Below are 19,014 nucleotides of genomic sequence, written 5' to 3'. Positions count from 1 at the left end.
GTGACACCAGTAGGATTTTATCATAGTCCCAATACCAAATCTCAAACTAGAGTAAAGAGTTCAAAAGGGGCATAACTTCTAAAATATTGCTTTAAGGATAATGCTCCTTGTCTAAGAACAGTTTCTTGTCATAGTACATGTAATTAACTATTCTAACTTCAATGTTGATATCTTTCATAGTTTTGAAATTCTCTTTCTTAATGGCAATCTCTACAAATAGTCTAGTTTAAAAGTAGCGTAACTACAAAAATATTTCTTTCAGAAAAGTGTCTTACAACCAAACCTATTCATGTTAAACAAGTATTCCTAGTTTCATTTGATACCATTCATAATTTATTTTGAAATCATTCTACTTAAAAGCTCATTTTAACAAAAGTTCTAAGTTAAAAAAGAGCATAACTTCAAAAAAAAATTGCTTTCAGAATTATACCCCTTTATCTTACAACTGCATTATGATTATTAAAGTATGTAAAAATATTTTGCCGTCGGCCTAAAAATCACACATTCTACAGTTTCATTAACCTGTTTAATAGTATTGTTGTAAATCTCATCAAATATTGTTCATAAATAAGGATTTTAAACGGGAAACCCCACGGTAACACTAAAGTTCGTATACGAATTTTAACATGCAAATGAAGACTTTAATCAGCTTGTGTATGCGCTACGTCACGGAGTTATAGTTGCTATCCGGAACACAGCAAATATGATATTTTTTTGTGCAAACACACTTTAACCGTTTAAGCTTCACGGTGCACTAATTTACCTGGGGTTCAATAAAAGTAATCATCTCGTAAAAAGATTAAATTTGTATGAAAACGTCCGTTATAATGCGGAAATATACCGTTAAATTAGGACTGTTACTTATGGTCATGTTTGTTGATTTAATATTGATGTACGGATGAACCGAAGGCGGAGTTTCTCATGCAAACAGAAATTGTACTTCCCATTTCGCCACAATGAGGTTACCCATTTTTATGCTAATAAAACTCATTTTGGTTGTCTGGACACCAAAATAAGACCTGGAGTCGATATAACACCCAATTTATTAATGAAATGTCGCTATATACGCTCGAACTCGGAGGGCCTGTGCAAATTTGTTCGAGAGATCGGTAGTTCGAGCCAACCGAGGTTGAACTATTTTTACATAGAACAAAGGCCTCAAGGTTTTCAAACTTACATCGGTCAAATGATAAATACGTCAATACAATTGTTTGCTAGTACATTCATTTGTTGAATATGTCCTAGCAAGAATTATTATCCTATTGAAAACAGATTTAACGGTCACTGTGTTAATCTATATTCATGCATATTGTAATTGGTTGGGTTCAATTGGGCGATCATTATCCAAAATGTGAACAATGTTCAAAATATATTTATATGTTTATGGGATGAATTTTATTTTAAACAATGCATTAATGAAATATTAACAAAAGAACATTTTACTGCAGCATATTTTTAAAGTCATTTACTAAAATAAACACACGTACAAGTATCATTCTATAAATAGATTACACTTTTACAATTCACATTACATGATCCACGGTTGTAATTAAAGCCGTCCAGGTAAACGTCATTTATTTATTGACTTTTGCGCATTTTAGGGGTTATTTTCTTTTTTATTATTACTAAAGACGGCAAATATACAATTTAATCATAACAACAGATCGGTTTCAACACCTTTTAATTTGTATCAATTAACCTTAATTGCCCTTGTCACCATCACGAGGTGTTAAAAACATGTGTCGCCGGCTGTCAATTATTTAGAACATGTCGACCCGCAACTTTTGTTGTCTGTTTGTGTTCGACCGAAAAGGTGTGATTTACATTATATTTCTTCCGAAGGGACCAGAAATCAGGTTCGAGAGTTCGAGCGATGGGTGTTCGAGCGATCCGAGGTAGAACAATATATATTATATAGGAATTTTGCCGGGACTGGGCGATGAGTTCGAGCGAAGGGAGGTATTCGAGCGATCCGAGTTCGAGCGAACGAAGTTTAACTGTAGTTTTTTATGAAATTTATTAAATGTAACTTTAAGTATGGTAAGTTTTGTGATGAAACCTCTAAAATAAATAGTTTAAGAAATGGGCTAAAAAATTTCTTAATCTACTTCTGGACTGTTCCTAATTCAAAGCAAAGGAAGGTTATTAATGCAAATTTGGCACTGTAAAGTTTGAAATATGAAATGATATATGATAATATAATACCTTATCTATATTGTTTAATGAGGACACAGCAATATCTGGCTCACACAACTGTAAATTTAAGGCAACATATGCTAGCCTTTCTTTAGTCCTGAAAAATACATACAATTAAATAGAGATAAACAAAATCAATAGAAGTATGACATAATATAGATGATGTGTTAGCTATAAATAAAATACATTTTATGTGGTGTTGACCAGAGACATATGAAATAACTTTGATGTAATTTTAGTAAAAGAAATATGTTGTTTATTATTAATAGAAACAGCAAATCACTTCTATGCAGTGTTGGCTGAAGAAGTAAGAAATAACTGCTATAAAAGTATGAAATATATTCTATGTAGTGTTGACAATAGACATATAAAATATATTCTATGTAGTGTTGGCAATAGAAGTGTAAAATATATTCTATATGGTGTTGGCAAAAGAAGTATGAAATAACTTCTATGACGTGTTGGCATTAGACATATAAAATAACTTCTATGTAGTGTTGGCAATAGAAGTATAAAATAACTTCTACTAAGTGTTGGCAAAAGAAGAAATTTTAAAATAGAGCATTGTCTATAATCACTTTCCTTAATGCTGCATGTTTGTAACATCAAATTTCATTGGACAATCACAACAGTCATATTCTCTATATACACCACTATGAATAGCATAGCTGTATAGCATAGTAGCATAAACTCATTTTAGGTTTCTTGACAGGGTTTATGGTCATGTAGCTTCACTGTTCTATAACCCTTACCTAGCTGATCCGGTGATAAATCATAATCTTAGCGCAGTAATGGGTTTACTCCTTTTAAATTATATAAAGAGATAACCTTGTTACTGCACTAAGGTGATGATTTGTCCACAGCCATTTAAACTGGGCCATACAATATGCCACAAATTTTTATAACTTATTAAATACAAAAAAATAAAATAAAATAATCATTACCAACCTTGATTTAGAATCAATTGAAGACCTGATCTTACTGCTAGATTTCAGTAATTTTAGTGCGACCTCTGGTGTGAATGTATTCAGTCTGGAGAATAATATAATATCAGCAAGTCTCTCAGGCATACAGTCATGACAAACTTCCAGCACTAAATCACCATCAACCTGACAACAAATGATATAATATTATAATCCCATATTATCTAACACTACAGTTAGTTACTTCAATTATGTTACACGACTTTTGTCAAATATGTTCTTTTTATATCTTAGCCACAGACACCACAATAAGCATTTAAGCCGCATCACGACAAAACCAACGTTATGCGCATCCACACAGTCTGATCAGGATCCATGCTAGCGCTGTTCGCTATTACAAGTAGAGAAACTGATAGCAAACAGCATGGATCCTGATCAGACTGCATCGATACGCAGGCTGGTATGGATCCATGCTGGTCGCAAACCCATTATGTTGGTTTTGTCATGACGCGGCTCATTTTTTCTCTGTTTTTTTTCTGTTTCTTTTATCCTTGATATTGGTGTAGATATCAGGTTTGTTGTAACTTGTTCTAAAATTATTTTGCTTTGATAACTGATATTTTTACAATTTGTTGACGTTTTTTATATGCTGTAAAATAAATCTAATAAATATACATGAACAATATTGGATAATTGGATTCTAAGTGCTTGTTTAATAATGTACTTTACTTCTATGGGTTTTTAATTAGTGTTATTTTACAGCATATAAAAAACATCATGTCTCAGAAATGTCATCATTTTTTTTCTCACTAAAACTTTGAATTTTTGGTATCTTTCCAAAAAAATTCTCATTTGCCATATAGATGAACTATCTTTAATTCTTTTGTATTGTTGGCAATTGGTATAATTACAGTGAATTAGTATTTTTGTATTGAAGTCAAATTACTACTTTGTTTACATTTGGCTACTTTTACAACACATTACTGCACGTTCAGTGCTTCTTTCTTCAGCTGTTAAATAATAACTTAAATATCTAACATACTCTAAATCATTATTTAACACATGTTTGACATCTCTTACAAATTTAATAAATATGGATTTCTGAGGGACAATGTGCCATGTACTAGTATATCACATGACTTTTTAATGATATCTTTTTAGATGTTCAAACTATTATTTCAATTACAGTTCTGCTTACACAGGTCATATCATGACCTTGAAATAAACATATCAGAGCAAAGCTTAGAATTTATGAACTGAGGAAGCTTTCTACTGATTCATAGCTAATAGTAAAAACATATCTGAGGTGTTCATCCGCCAAACATCAGCTAACTTACCATAAGACATGACAGCGTTAATGTGAACTGTAACTGGACCAAAAATGTTTTTGTGAAATACTTTTGTGGTAATTTTTGTGTATTGGTGTTTTGTTAAATACGAGGACCTGTGTAATGGTGTTTGGTTAAATATGAGGACATTTGTATTGGTGTTTTGTTAAATACAAGGACCTGTGTATTGGTGTTTTGTTAAATATGAGGACCTGTGTATTGGTGTTTTGTTAAATACGAGGACCTGTGTATTGGTGTTTTGTTAAATATGAGGACCTGTGTATTGGTGTTTTGTTATATATGAGGACCTGTGTATTGGTGTTTTGTTAAATATGAGGACATTTGTATTGGTGTTTTGTTAAATACAAGGACCTGTGTATTGGAGTTTTGTTAAATATGAGGATATTTGTATTGGTGTTTTGTTAAATATGAGGATATTTGTATTGGTGTTTTGTTAAATATGAGGACCTGTGTATTGGAGTTTTGTTAAATATGAGGATATTCGTATTGGTGTTTTGTTAAATACAAGGACCTGTGTATTGGAGTTTTGTTAAATATCCTGAAATGTAAAATCTCTGCAACATTCTTCTAACAAAAAGTTTTTAAAAAAACTCTTCTGATAAGGATTTCTGGTGGAGACTAAAAATCAAAGTATATCACAAACTGTTATATTTAACTTCATTTACCTGTTTAAGTTCTAGAGGATCTTCATTAAGAAAAAGTGTATATCTCAGATACTGTATCAATCCTTCACCATACCTTGATACCTGAAGGAAAACAATCTACTTTAGTGGCATATCAAAGTCATTATTTTCTTTAAAAATTGTATATCTACATGTAGATAAATTTTCATGACATCATGTGAAGACAATTACAAAGACAAAAGGACTGCTAAAATCATTTGACACTTATCTGTAAACACATGACCCTGTCATAATTAAAAAAATATTTTACTGACACTTGCATCACTGTATCTTTATCATTATATCTTTGTTTAGAGTTAAGGTAAGATGGATTTTACCTTTTTCGAGTGTTGTCTGTGCTGAACAGCCTGTCTGACCACATCAACAACACTTAGACCTGACATATTGTAGTATGGTAGACACAGATGCCAGGAGCTGCAATCTGGTCTGAATTGGAAAAATTCATAACTTTAAATCTTTGTATTTTCATGTGAAAATAATTTTTGTCTACACCATATTTATAACAATACAATAATTTAATAAATTTCACATTAACATTAAGATCTTACTTTGTACTTTATTTTAAACAAATTCACAGCACATGATACAAATTACTGTTTTAAGTTACACAATACAGATATAGGCAAGAAATGTTGAAAAAGAATTGGATCCAAAAGTGGAGCATATAAAAGTCTTCTTCTTGTAGATTTAAGTACAATACATCATTGAAATATACATGTATTTAATTTTACATCCTTAATGAAAATAAAGTCTATTTCTTACACTAAGTTATAATCTTGAGCAAAAATATATACAAAGAAAAGAAAAACAATTTTAGAAAACAAAACAGAATTATTCAATTGAATAGAAGGAACTCCACTGAGGTTTAAGAGCATAAAACATAAAATATAAATTTCATATATAGATCACCTGTTGCAGTTAAAATAGAAAGATACGCAAAAGATAACTAAGAAATATACTGAGAAAAAGATTAAAAATCATATTTTTGTATTTTTTATTTCCTTAGCCCGATTTGAGCGAAAAGCGTTGAAACGCTTTTTGGATCATTTTTGGATCATTTTTCACAATAAGAATAATTATTCTGGAAAAACGGAGTGAGCGAATGACCTGAAAATATCAACATACACATGTTTAGGCTTATAAGCTTACTTACAAGGCATAATACTCTCCCAGTAAAGCAGACAACTCATGTAGCAAGTCATTTATAGTAGCCACTTCTGATTGGCTTAGAGTCTGACCAATCAAACTTGACTTCAGGGTCATGTGACACTCTAACAACAGATGATGATATGTATGAGGAGCATTCTGTTGGTATCTTTCTCCAAACCGAAACTGTAAGCAAAACAAACAAAAAATAGTTTAAATGAAGGCTACTTACTACTAGGGGAAGAAGATTAGTGGAAACCAGACCACTATAATTAGGTCAATTTTAAAACTGAACATTCAACAGTTGTGGTGGTGATGGTGTTGGTAGTTTACACTCTAGATCACTGCAGTAAGCCACAATAAATTTACCAGAGTACAGTTCAGCCACTGCAGTGTTCCTAGGCAGAATGTCAAGCAGTTTACCAGTACTAGTTGCCCTACTTTTGCAAGGAACTGTAATTTCTGTACATGTCAGAGCAGAGGTACAGTGTGAATGATTGTAGAAAGGATTCATGATCAATCACATCACATCAAAATTGACCTGCACTGTCAGGGAATCGAACCCAGATCGCCCGATTTACAGTTCAATGCTATTTGAGCTAACTGGACAGTGCTATTCAACAGCGGATGATATGTTACATGTTGATAGTGGACTAAGAAATTAAACAAATTCTTACCATTGATATTCAATAAAGCTTAAGTTATTCATAAAATATTAAAGCAAGATTTGAAAATAGTTCTTAAGCTATTGTGTAAATGAAGTCTTAACATAAAGTAATAAAACAACAACAGCACAACATGCCATGTTAGCACTCATCTGTAAAAATAACTACTTTTGACCAAAAAAAACTAAGTTAAAAGGGGCATAACTCCAAAATATTGCTTTTAAAAAAAGATTATTGCTCGTTACTTACCAAATCTTGATATAAATCTGGTACACTTGGTTTCTCCAGTATGTTTATATTCCAAGCATTATCCCTGTAAAAAGAAGGCAGATTATGTTAAAATTTTACATTCTATGTATCAATCGGAATGGCTATTAGTCCTGATAATTTCATCTGAAACATCATGGAATAAAATTTGATTTTTCAGTATTTATAACCATATTACTACTGCAATACTAACACAGTAAATACTGTTTTCGAATGTTTTGACCTCATTTTGGTAATTTAAATAGGTTGTGCGTGCTGATTGTAATGTGTAAATCGCTTCCTTTTGGTTACTTCACAATACTTACTTTTAAATTCATTTTCAAAATTTTCATGAAAATTAGCATGAATATGGAGGCATGCTTCTTTTATTAGAATAACATAATTAGCAGCAAGCTGTTCATTTTGCACAAAAGAATCAACAAAATGCTGAACATTGGTCCACAAGTCCTTATGGTTTGTATTAAACAACAATAACAACTTTTAGATAAGTTTATTATTTTTTCTAAAGGGGTATTCCTACAATGATTTCACTTACATTTTATTGAAGAGTATTACATGTGTGTTTGTAAGAGTGATCTCCCTTGGTCCCAGGAAATTTTGCAAACCACACAAACAAATTTCTTCATCTGGTTTTGGACATGTCTGAAAATACAAATGTAAGGTATGCATGTAATGCATAATTTCAACCTGTTGGCATGAAATATTAGCCGTCTGGTTAGCTCAAAAGGTAGAGCATTGGACTGTGAATCAGACAGCCCGGGTTTGATTCCTGGACAGTGCAGGCCACTTTCATTGTGATTGACCATGAAATCTTTTCTATGGTCATTCTCTCTGTAAGTCTGCTATGGCATGTACAGAAGTTTCAGTTCTTTGCGAAAGTGAAAGCAACTAGTACTGGTAAACTGCTTGACAGCCTGCTCAGGAACAATGCGGTGGCTGAACTGTTCTCTGGTTAATTCAATGTGGCTTACTGCTGTGATGCAGAGTGCAAATACCAACACCACCACTGGTTGGTATAATGACCTCAAACTTATTAGATCTTTATACCACTGTAATATGTTATATGTCTGTATATATATTTCACAGAAAAATAAAAATGACACAATGTTTAAACCCCTTTCTATAATCTTTCTACAATACATCCCTGTGATGAAAACAATATGAGAATTTTTAAGATAAAGTCTTTTAGACTTATGCCTTCTTTAATACTGAAAACATTACTGGGGAAAAGTTTGTGTTCATTTCAAAGTTGTAAAGCAACATATGTGTACAAATAGTTCTTATTCTAAATCTTGTTCAATAAACCAAAAGTATAAAATTCTTACATTATTAACATTATCAAAATGTTCTGTATTATGAACAGCAGCCAGCAGACATCTTGCTGTGTAGACTTCTAGACCATTTTCTACCAGGACATACATCATTCTACCATCTGTCTGGATCTATAATGATATAATATAATTTATCTATATTATGATTTTCTGAAAGATAAAACATACTAGTGAGATATCAATCTCCTACGCAGTGATATCCCCTTATCAGTACAGAGATCTCTGCCATCACAAACATTGAAATATCCAAATTTGGATATTTATATTTTTTAGCTTTTTAATTTATTTTTCATTATTTTGTGTACTTTTGATAATTTTTTGTTAAAATATAACGGACGTAGGTACAAAAAGTTAAAAATAAAACAGAAAGAGAAAAATGACTTTAGATTTTCTATGTAACGGTCGATATTTACATTTGAATTTCGACGTTACGTCATGTGACTTTCATCATCATGTGACGTCTGTGAAGGCAGTGATTACAATTCTGCCAAGGGAGGTAATCAGTGTGAAGAGTTTGGTGAGATATATGCCATATCCCACTGTTTGAAAAGCATGCAATAAATAAAGACTTTCGTGAAATCATATAAAAGAGACATTATGCTCATTCAAGTGAATACTTTACATACATTATTTATATATAGGTTAAAGTTTAAAAAAAAAAAACATGTTTGCCACTGTTGTTTTCAATTTTATATTCTTATATATTTAATCATTAACCAACATGATTCGTTTATATTTCTATAAATATTCTTTAGGGGTAACATTCAATTGATTAAAGAAAGTGGGGCAGTTTTTATCTATAATAACATGATTTTCTTTAAATATTGGTCAATCAACATTAACACAGGGAAACTTTGAAATTTACAGCTAACTCAGAGCAGATTGACAGTGAAAATATTAGCAGAATGTCATTTTAACTAGCATCCTTTGGCACATTTTTAAGTAAATGTTTGATTATAGTTATGCAAATAATATCAAATATAATGAGAGATAAAAAGAAAATGTGTTTGTTTTTTTGTGAAAAAGGAATTTATCTCACTTTAAAGCAAGAATATTTTCATTCATTCAGTCTTTCATGAAAATAAATTGAAAATTCTTATTACATGTACTTAAATTACTTCTAAGTGAGAAATACATTGTAACTATATACCTTATTTACAATGAAAACACAAAGTTCTTCCATATTTACTAACCTGTATCAACATGTATTTATGCAAATACAGGAATTGACTACTAAAGTCTGGTATACAAATGCAGCTTGGGCTAAAAAAAAAAAGCTTAAATTGCCACTTAATTCATCCTCCACTCCCTAACACACCCATCAAAGATACTTTACAAAAACTTTCATTACCTGCACAGCATCTGATGAGTATTTGTATGTAGATAGAAGGGCTGGTTGTGGTATCAGGGAGTACATGAACCCTGCTCTACTGCCGCTCATCAAGCAGGACATCCCGGCCAGGCTCGATCTTCGTGGTGAACGTAGTAGAACCCCATTACCTGACAGCATTAATGTGCTTTCCTTACCTAAACATGTAATAACAAAGTTAAAGTATATCATATCAAAGTACAAACATTCAATACACTAATTCATACTTTTATATGACAGGTACAATGTGCTCTTACTTACAATGTATTTCTAAAACATTTGTTAAGTCCTTAGTCAAAGTTGACCAAGGGCAGTAAATGTTACTAATTCATATTACAACAGTTATTCCCCTTTGATTAATTCTACTCCCAGTATACAAAGGGTTAGACAAATAAATTTTTGCGTTACCAACACAAAAATCATCCTTATGTCATAGAAATGTCTAGATATTTGAGGAAAGAAGACTATATAAGTATATGAAAATACACATTGAGATTTTACAATAAATATATCTCAAAATTAAAAGTATGAAATAAATATTAGATTATCAATGACTATGTTAGTGTTCGCCAACAGAATAAACTTACCAATCAAGTATGTGGGAACCAACTGTAGATGAATCCAAGAACTGTCACTCTCATCTAGATACTGATATATTAACTGTATAAGAGTTGTCTTCCCTGTTGTCAAATGATTCCCACCTGAAATAATTGTTATTAGGACCTAATTTCAACCCAACTATTTAATTAATTAAGCATGAACTGATTTAATTTATTGAAAAAAAAATACTATGAGTTTCTGATCAGCAATTTCATGAATATGTTTTGACATACATCTGCAAAAACTTTATAACAAAGACTGTGAAAATATTAGCATATTGTTTCACTGTAGAGTATTTTAAAGAATGATAACATGTTTTCAGCCATGACATTGAAACCATTTTTCTTACCTCTAAGATCTTTAACATTAGGTAGACTAGGTTCTGGTTTTATTTCCTTTCCAAAGCTTTTTAGTCCTTTGAGTTCAACTGTAGGATTTTGAGAACCAGTTTCAGCTTGATTTTGACTGGTTTCAGTTGAAAATGTCCAGTGTATAAAATCTGTGTCATCTTCTATTGCACAACTTGACACCTACAACAAAATAACAACTGCATGCATATTATTAGGTAATATGAAAAAGGCAAAGCCTCAAAGCGAGCTCGATTTTCTTTTACCGTAAAATAGTTTAAAATAGTCGTTCATTTTTATTTTACATTTTCCGTTTAAAAATTGTCATTCGGTATTTTATACACTGCTGCCGTTTATTTTGGTTCCTCCTTTCTATTATGGTTCCCATATAAGTGCGCAGGACACCAGTCTACACTTCCGTCTTCAATCAGAGTACATCGGCTTTTATCGTTATCTTGTAATTCGAAAAGTTGCATTGTGTCAATTCGGTACTTCGGACGAATGTTTTCAAAACCATCACCTAGCAGGTACTCGCATTACTGTAAAGTTCGCTTTGCGAGTAGGTCCTTCGGGCCAGCTCGTCGAGCTCGCTATAAAGATTTTTGACAGGCTTTATGGCCTTATATAAATGGTTGTTTGTATATAAAATTATTTGTATATAACTGAGCAGCAAGGCAAGGGCTATATTGCAAACAACCATTTGTATATGGCCATAAAACCTGTCAAGAATCTTTATAACAAATTTGTAATAACAGCTTTCTTGATTATAAATATACCATTCAGTATGTACATGTAAATATGATATTCAAATCTACCTTGGGATTGATGTTCAATGCTGGACTTGGTGTAGATGAACTCCTTTCACCCACTGTTGAGAAATGAGGTAGTTCTCTTGAAGTAACCTTTGACCTCACATGACTTGTGGGAGTGTGGGGAGAACTGAAACAGTATATGAAAACAGCAATAACTAATTGTACCATCTTGTGAATAATAAAACTATACATAATGACCAAAAATTCTAGTCCAAAAGCTTAACAATCTAATATCAAAATCTTGGACCATTATTTATGTAAATTATACAACAGAAGTTAGCATACATGTATGTGATATGATTAATTCTATTTGCCTCCTACAACAAGACTATTGCACATTTGAATAGGGAGAATACAACTGGCTGGGTCACCCTTATTTTAGGGTAAAAAAAGAAGAAGAAAAAAATGAATCAAAAGTCCCAGGATTCTAACAGTTGTTAGGAACCTTAACCCCTGGACCAAAAAGGCCTTTTACATAAATATTAGGATCTACCTACCTTATTTTGTCATGTATATTGAGGCTGGAAAGAGCACTAGACATTTTACGACTACCTCTAGAGGGACTAACGGCATCTTTAGCAGCATCTAAATTTTTGTTTAGTGTTTTCCCATCATCATCCTCATTGGATATATTCACCTGGATAACCTGTAACAACATAGGTAAACTTTCAATGAATAACTCTTAAATTGTTTTTATTTATTGGCAGTTGATAAATATCTATATATCTATCTTTGGGTACTGCTAACCCCTCTGGCGAGTGTTATAGGCAAGAAAATATGACGTAAAAAACACATCTTTGTGCAACATTTAATTCAAAGCCATGTATAAATATCTAAATATGTTAATTGGAGTAATCAAATAACAAAAGAAATAAGTTATGGATATTACCTATCATTATTTTATCTTTAAACTTTTACCTGAACAAACTGTGCAGAACTACAAGCCACAAAATCTTCACAAAGACTGATATGATTAATAGAGAGTTTGAACTGTAGCTCAAGAAACAGTATAACATCGAGGAAAGTTGTCTGAGAGTTTGGTATTGTCTTCTCAACCAGATGGTATAGTTTCACGTGAGTAGAGAATACGATACCAAGATTTCCTGTTTCCTGACATGATGTCATAAAGTCAGCTCGTCTTTCACAGGGAATGTCCACTACCTGGTTGATATAAATATATTTGGTAAAGATTGTAAAAATTTCTCAGAATTTCAACAAATTTATTTTATGATAGACATACAAATCAATACCTGTCAAATTTATTCAATTAATTTTTCCAATCAAAACCTGCTTCCAAGATTTTTGTTTTCAAAATGTTTGGTCATATGATCCAAGACATATGATCCAAGACCCTTAAAAATGGAATATTTATCAGTGTTTTTCTCAAGTTGCTAAAAACTTGGAATTTGCATAATAAGTAAGCCTAGACTAGGTCTATATGTGAAAAAACATTTGTTGTTTTCTGTAGACGAAAAAAATTTACTGGCACAATTTTATAATGAAAAAAAACACACCTTTGGAATACATATGCTACAAAAGAATGCATATGCTACAGAATCTAGACATTTGCTAACGTATCAATAGTTGCAATAAAATATTATATAACCTTTGACAGTTTTAAAGAATTTTGAACAAATGTATATAATCAATCTAAAGTTATCTTTTCTATAGTATACATGACAACATACATGTATTTTCACCAAAATATTAACATGTTTGATAATGTTAACTTTAACTGATTTAATTATGTAATATCATAATGTCAAACCTCAAGCCTTTCTCCTGTTTGAACATTTGTACTTTTATAACCAAGTCCAGCAACTCTAACTCTTGTCCTGAAATGTTCATCAGTTGCAGCAATATGCCAGTTCAGGTAAACTTTGACTGACACAACTGTAGACTGTCTGTTTACCTTCTTCTCAATTGTGGCAATATAATCACCTAAAATGACATTTTTTAAAAATGCATGTGCATGAAAGTTCACTGTACAATACAAGAAAACATCTCTTAAGAAACAAGATGGTCAAGATGGTCATGATGGTCATGATGGTCAATTGAGACAAAAGTATGACCACTACAGCTAAATATGGATGGATAATAGATAACAAGTGATGACAGTGGCGGATTCAGGCCTGGGCTTCAGGGCTGCAGCCCCCCCCCCAGCTTGGCCCAAAGAATAGTTTACCAGCTGGGCTGGAAAATATTTTTGTCAGTTTCAAACTTTATTGGCTGTAGTGTATTCCCTTATTAATTGCTGTCATCCAGTTGTTAATCTCCTGCCTGGGGGCTTGGAAGAGATCTTTATCTATCAACATGCTTGAATGACTTCAATGTTTAAACTGCATTAATAGTCAAAGATAGTGGCAAATAGATGTGTTACATTGTACACCATATTTTACTATCTTTGTTTTTCAATTTTCTTTGATTAAGAAATTGAAAATTATTATTTGTAAATTAAAAAGATGGCGAGTTTTATAAAGATTATATTAAATGAATCGCGTTTTAATAACTGGTTTTTCTAAGATTTTTATTCAGATGAACTGATTGGTCATTTGCTTATAATAACTTTTTTATAGCAGTTATATTTTTTTAAGTAAAATTTAAATTGAACTGACCTCTTTAGTATCTAAAATGGATTCATTGATGGAAAATATTCTTATTGAATATTAGCGTTAGAAATTATGTTTGTACAATTGAAAGGCAGTATTTAAATATCACTTTACTTTGGAAAATTGACTATTATTCAGATGAGTACATTGATCAAGTGTTTGAAATTATTTTTATCAACAGTCGCACATACATTGGTTAGTGTGCTGTTATTTTGTAAATGCTTAATACTAAACACCAAAGGAATTCAATTTGAAATACCCTGCAAACACTAACCTGTAAAACCATCCAAAAGGTACCATAAACAGCACTAGAAAGTCAAGGAAATAACACCATTTTCAACCTCATATTTCAAAATTTTCTCAGTCTATGGGAGGGGACACCCCTCCCAAGCCCACCCCAATGGCATATTTTTTTTTTTCTTCATTCCATATAATCTAAATATTTACAAAAATATTAGTATACACATATATAAGCAAAAAATTTACATTGACACTCATAAGATGAGCTATAAAACACATCAATTACAATTTTTTGTCACATGAACAAGATATTGGCCCTATATTCAAACATGCACAATTTTTCGCCTATTGCATTATTTTTGTCAAAATCTTCCACCCATATGTCAGCCCCCCCAGGAAACCATGTTCTGTATCCGCCCCTGTGATGAACATTTAGGGTAAAAATAATTAAAATATTCAAACATGTATAAAACATAAATAAATTACCTAGCAAAAAAAGAAAACAAGCGAATTTAACATTTAGAAAACATGGGAAAGTCTTAATTGCCATATTAAATTCTTATATCAATGCTATGAACATATTCTGGAAAAAAATACAATTTTATGTCCTATGGTATATATCCTGGTTATACCTTTTACCGCAAATCTAAATTTCATCAACACTGTACATAAAGACATCAATCATAATCAGTCATAAAGTTACTTCATTGTCCTAAGTAATCATTCTAAAAGTAACGGCTAGAAAATATACCTTTTAAAACAATAAACAATCGTAAAAAACTGTTTACTCTAACATATATTCAGCAATATTGATTTTTTACCCTGTATACTTAATACCGCGAATCGACCAATCAGATGTCTAGAAACTGTGTTAGTTTATGCCAGTATTTGGCCAGCAAATCAGGACATAAACACATACCAGTCATTGACAGTCAAAAATTGAATAACATTTTGCTTGTGAATAAAATAAAAGAAAGTTCATTAAAACTAATTTAAAACTGTTTATTTTATCAATTTCCATAAAAGTGAACATACTCGTAGAAACAACATGATAATCTCCTGATGAAATGGTTGCAGTTGACAGTTGCAGGTACGCAATGTAAACAATCAAGATGGAAACGAAAGTTAAAGCTTTGTAGATGTCTTTGGAATTGTTATTATATTGGCATTCACAGTATTAAGTATATTGAGATATTATGAGCCCTGGGATACTTCATCACCATCTAGGTAATATCACAGGAACATGAAATTCTATCAAATAATCAATATTAAGGAAAATATCAAAAGAATACCCCGTATTAATAAATATATATACTATATAGACCTGGGGTAATTTTTGGAAATTATCGTTAATATTGATTATTTGATAGAATTTCAAGGTCCTGTGGTAATATGTCATTATTTAGGCCTTTAATTAGTCATATCAAGCTGTTTTCTATACTATAGCAGCTAATAAACGTAAGTGTATCAAATGATGTAGGTGTATCAGTTTGGATGACAAGGAAAATCAATGGCTGTACAAAATCATTAGGGTGCTGTGATTTCGAGTCATTTAGGCCATAAAACGTATCGGCCCCAAATTACCCAAGACGTTTCGGCCCCGGACATTTCAGCCCTTTGCCAAATCGGCCCCATATTTAGTACAAGTTAACTGAAACAGAATTTTATCTGTTTATCATCAACAAGTATTATTATTTTAATTTGAACGATTAAAAAGCAAGACACAGAACAATACATGAAACAAACATTTATTAAATTAATAGTAAGTGACGAGTTTCAGCAATACAACACATAACAGTTGAAAAATTATACTTGTACCATCATGAAATAAAACAGACATTATTTTATAAATAACATTTTTATACATTTAAAGTGACAGATTTTCAATTAGAACGTTACAATAATAGCTCAAAATATTTTCAAGAAATTATAAGAAATCATAATTTAAAAAAAAAACTTTGATATTACTAACCGCTTAATAGCAATAAGCTATAACTGATTAATTTGTTGCACCTTGAAAAAAACATATATCTTAATAGTTAAATAGCTGTTAAATGATAAATAGAGATCAACAGATAATGATTTTTGAGGTATAATTGTAATTAACTTTGTTAATCAAAACTTTTTGCAGTTTGTCAACTGTCTTATAAATAATTAAGGATTAAGTGTCTTTTATTGTTACACATTGAAAAAATAGCATTTATCTCAATAGTTAAATAAAGAGATGGATAGATCTATAAAGGATTATTAATTAAGGATTTTTTGTCTTATTAAAAGTAATTGTTTTTGTGCCATCAATCAATCAATATACTACAATTTTTTATGCATAAAAATTCCTTTAATACTTTAATAAAACCGTAATAAAAAAGGGCCGAAACGTCTTGGGGCCGATTTTTGCAAATCATTTATACAATTATACATGTACCTCAACAATCATTATCCAAACATTGTCCTTAAAACCTGTGCCAAGACCCTTGCACCAACTTTACGACATATTTTCCAAACATCAATTGACAGTGGTAAACTACCCTCAGATTGGCGAAGCGCAAACATATCCCCTGTCTTCAAGAAGGGCGACTCACACCTTGCCGAAAATGATCGTCCTGTTTCACTCACATCAGTCTCCTGTAAACTACTAGAACATATTATCTGCAAGCACATCCTTGACCACCTTGAACAAAACAACATCCTCACCTCACTAAACCACGGCTTCAGATCAGGCTACTCATGTGAAACCCAGCTCCTCACCACAGTTCATGATTTACTACAACACCATGACAATAAATCTCAGATAGATATCATGATACTGGACTTCTCTAAAGCCTTCGATACCGTCCCTCATGAAAGCTTACTTCACAAGATGTCATTATATGGTATTGACGGAAACATTAACCGGTGGCTTCGAGACTTTCTCACCAACAGAACTATGAGAGTAGTGGTAGACGGTGAAGCATCCGAACCAGTCACAGTAGACTCAGGAGTTCCGCAAGGTACTGTCCTCGGACCACTAGCCTTCCTCTGCCATATAAATGACTTACCAGACTGCGTTAAATCAACTGTCCGTCTCTTCGCCGATGACTGTCTCTTATACCGGCAAATTAAAACCAGAAAAGACCATCTCCAACTACAAACAGACCTGAAATCACTGGAAACTTGGGCATCTACTTGGGGTATGAAATTCAATGCCAAAAAATGTTATGTTATGAGTATCAACAACAGATCCACGAACTTTTACCAACTAGACAATCATATCCTACAACAAGTTGATGAAAATCTATACCTTGGTGTCACTTTTACAGACAATCTAAAATTTGGTACCCACATCACGAAGATTACCACTAAAGCCAGCTCTACACTAGGATTCCTCAAGAGAAACCTTAAACACTGCCCACTACTCTGCAGGAAAACAGCCTACTTATCCCTTGTTAGATCCACTCTTGAATACAGCTCAATTGTATGGGACCCATTCCTACAGAAAGATATAGACAAGCTTGAGTCGATCCAACGGAAGGCTGCTAGATTTATTTCTGGGGATTACAAATCAAGAGATCAAGGCTGCGTTACCAAGATGTTGAAGCAACTTGAGCTATCTCCATTACAAGACAGAAGGAAAATGGCACGATTGACATTCTTCTTCAAGGTGGCTGAGGGGCTGGTGCCAGCCATGCCCACCGATACCTATCTGACCCCTATTCGTGGTAAACGCGTAATTAAACCTAAGAAACTAGACAATTACATAACTAAAAACATTGTAGAAAAACAAGCTATAAACCATCATAAATGCTATAAACCTATTATCTCAAAAAGTGACCAATTTGAACATTCATTCTTTCCTAAGACTATTAGTGATTGGAATAATTTAGACAGTGCCGTTGTGTGCGCAGAGACAGTACAGAGCTTTAAAACAGCTCTCCAACAGTGCTACTAAATTACTTAGCTCCTCTCTCCCGCTGCGTACATACCGGAAGGTTCTGCAGTGTACACATTCAGATTCAGATTCAGCAAAGGGGCCGATTTGGTTTGGGGCCGAAACGTCCTGTTTGCCTTCTTTTATTTCCAGTAATTTCTATTCCACTTACATTGATATTTCCCATAATACAATAGATATAACCCATTTACTAGAAAAAAAAAGTGAATACCTGTTTCATTGTACTCTATCTGTGATACATGAGCACCTGTTTGAAAGGAGCAATATTTTATCCACTCCACACCTTTCTGATTTTTAAAGACTTCAATCTCATTACCGTGAGAGCCAATGAACAAGAATTTTCGTCCAGACGCTAGACAAGCTGGTTCTTTTTCGGTCTGTTTCATTATTGCAGACGACTTAAAATTGTAACATCTTAAAACTTTCACCATGTTTGCAAATTTCTGGTTAATCCTTTATCTGTTACTTAAATAAAATCTTATTTTATTCAAACCCGGAAGAAATCGCGCCCATGTCGTCCGCCATTTTGTACAGTCACATGATCATGTT

At 32.3% G+C, this 19,014-nt stretch overlaps 1 protein-coding gene across 1 annotated transcript in view; it reads right to left on the bottom strand.

Moving 5' to 3' along the window:
- LOC132735171 (BLOC-2 complex member HPS3-like) overlaps positions 1-19,014 on the bottom strand; it is a 28,542-nt gene extending 9,528 nt beyond the window's left edge. Inside the window, exons 1-16 of the mRNA XM_060722091.1 lie at positions 18,677-19,014; positions 13,457-13,629; positions 12,607-12,849; positions 12,186-12,334; positions 11,692-11,815; positions 10,879-11,059; positions 10,517-10,630; positions 9,912-10,087; positions 8,555-8,671; positions 7,765-7,871; positions 7,212-7,275; positions 6,305-6,483; positions 5,469-5,577; positions 5,134-5,214; positions 3,145-3,305; positions 2,206-2,293 (exon numbers count right to left, since the gene is read on the bottom strand). Coding sequence (XP_060578074.1) covers positions 2,206-2,293; positions 3,145-3,305; positions 5,134-5,214; positions 5,469-5,577; positions 6,305-6,483; positions 7,212-7,275; positions 7,765-7,871; positions 8,555-8,671; positions 9,912-10,087; positions 10,517-10,630; positions 10,879-11,059; positions 11,692-11,815; positions 12,186-12,334; positions 12,607-12,849; positions 13,457-13,629; positions 18,677-18,896 — 2,286 coding nt within the window. The 5' untranslated portion in view covers positions 18,897-19,014. The remainder of the gene's footprint in view (positions 1-2,205; positions 2,294-3,144; positions 3,306-5,133; positions 5,215-5,468; positions 5,578-6,304; positions 6,484-7,211; positions 7,276-7,764; positions 7,872-8,554; positions 8,672-9,911; positions 10,088-10,516; positions 10,631-10,878; positions 11,060-11,691; positions 11,816-12,185; positions 12,335-12,606; positions 12,850-13,456; positions 13,630-18,676) is intronic.

The sequence above is a fragment of the Ruditapes philippinarum genome, unplaced genomic scaffold, assembly GCF_026571515.1.
Source record: "Ruditapes philippinarum isolate M1 unplaced genomic scaffold, ASM2657151v2 ctg1516_1_1_1_1, whole genome shotgun sequence".
Classification (NCBI taxonomy): Eukaryota; Metazoa; Mollusca; class Bivalvia; order Venerida; family Veneridae; genus Ruditapes; species Ruditapes philippinarum.
This window is presented reverse-complemented; position numbering and strand designations above follow the sequence as displayed.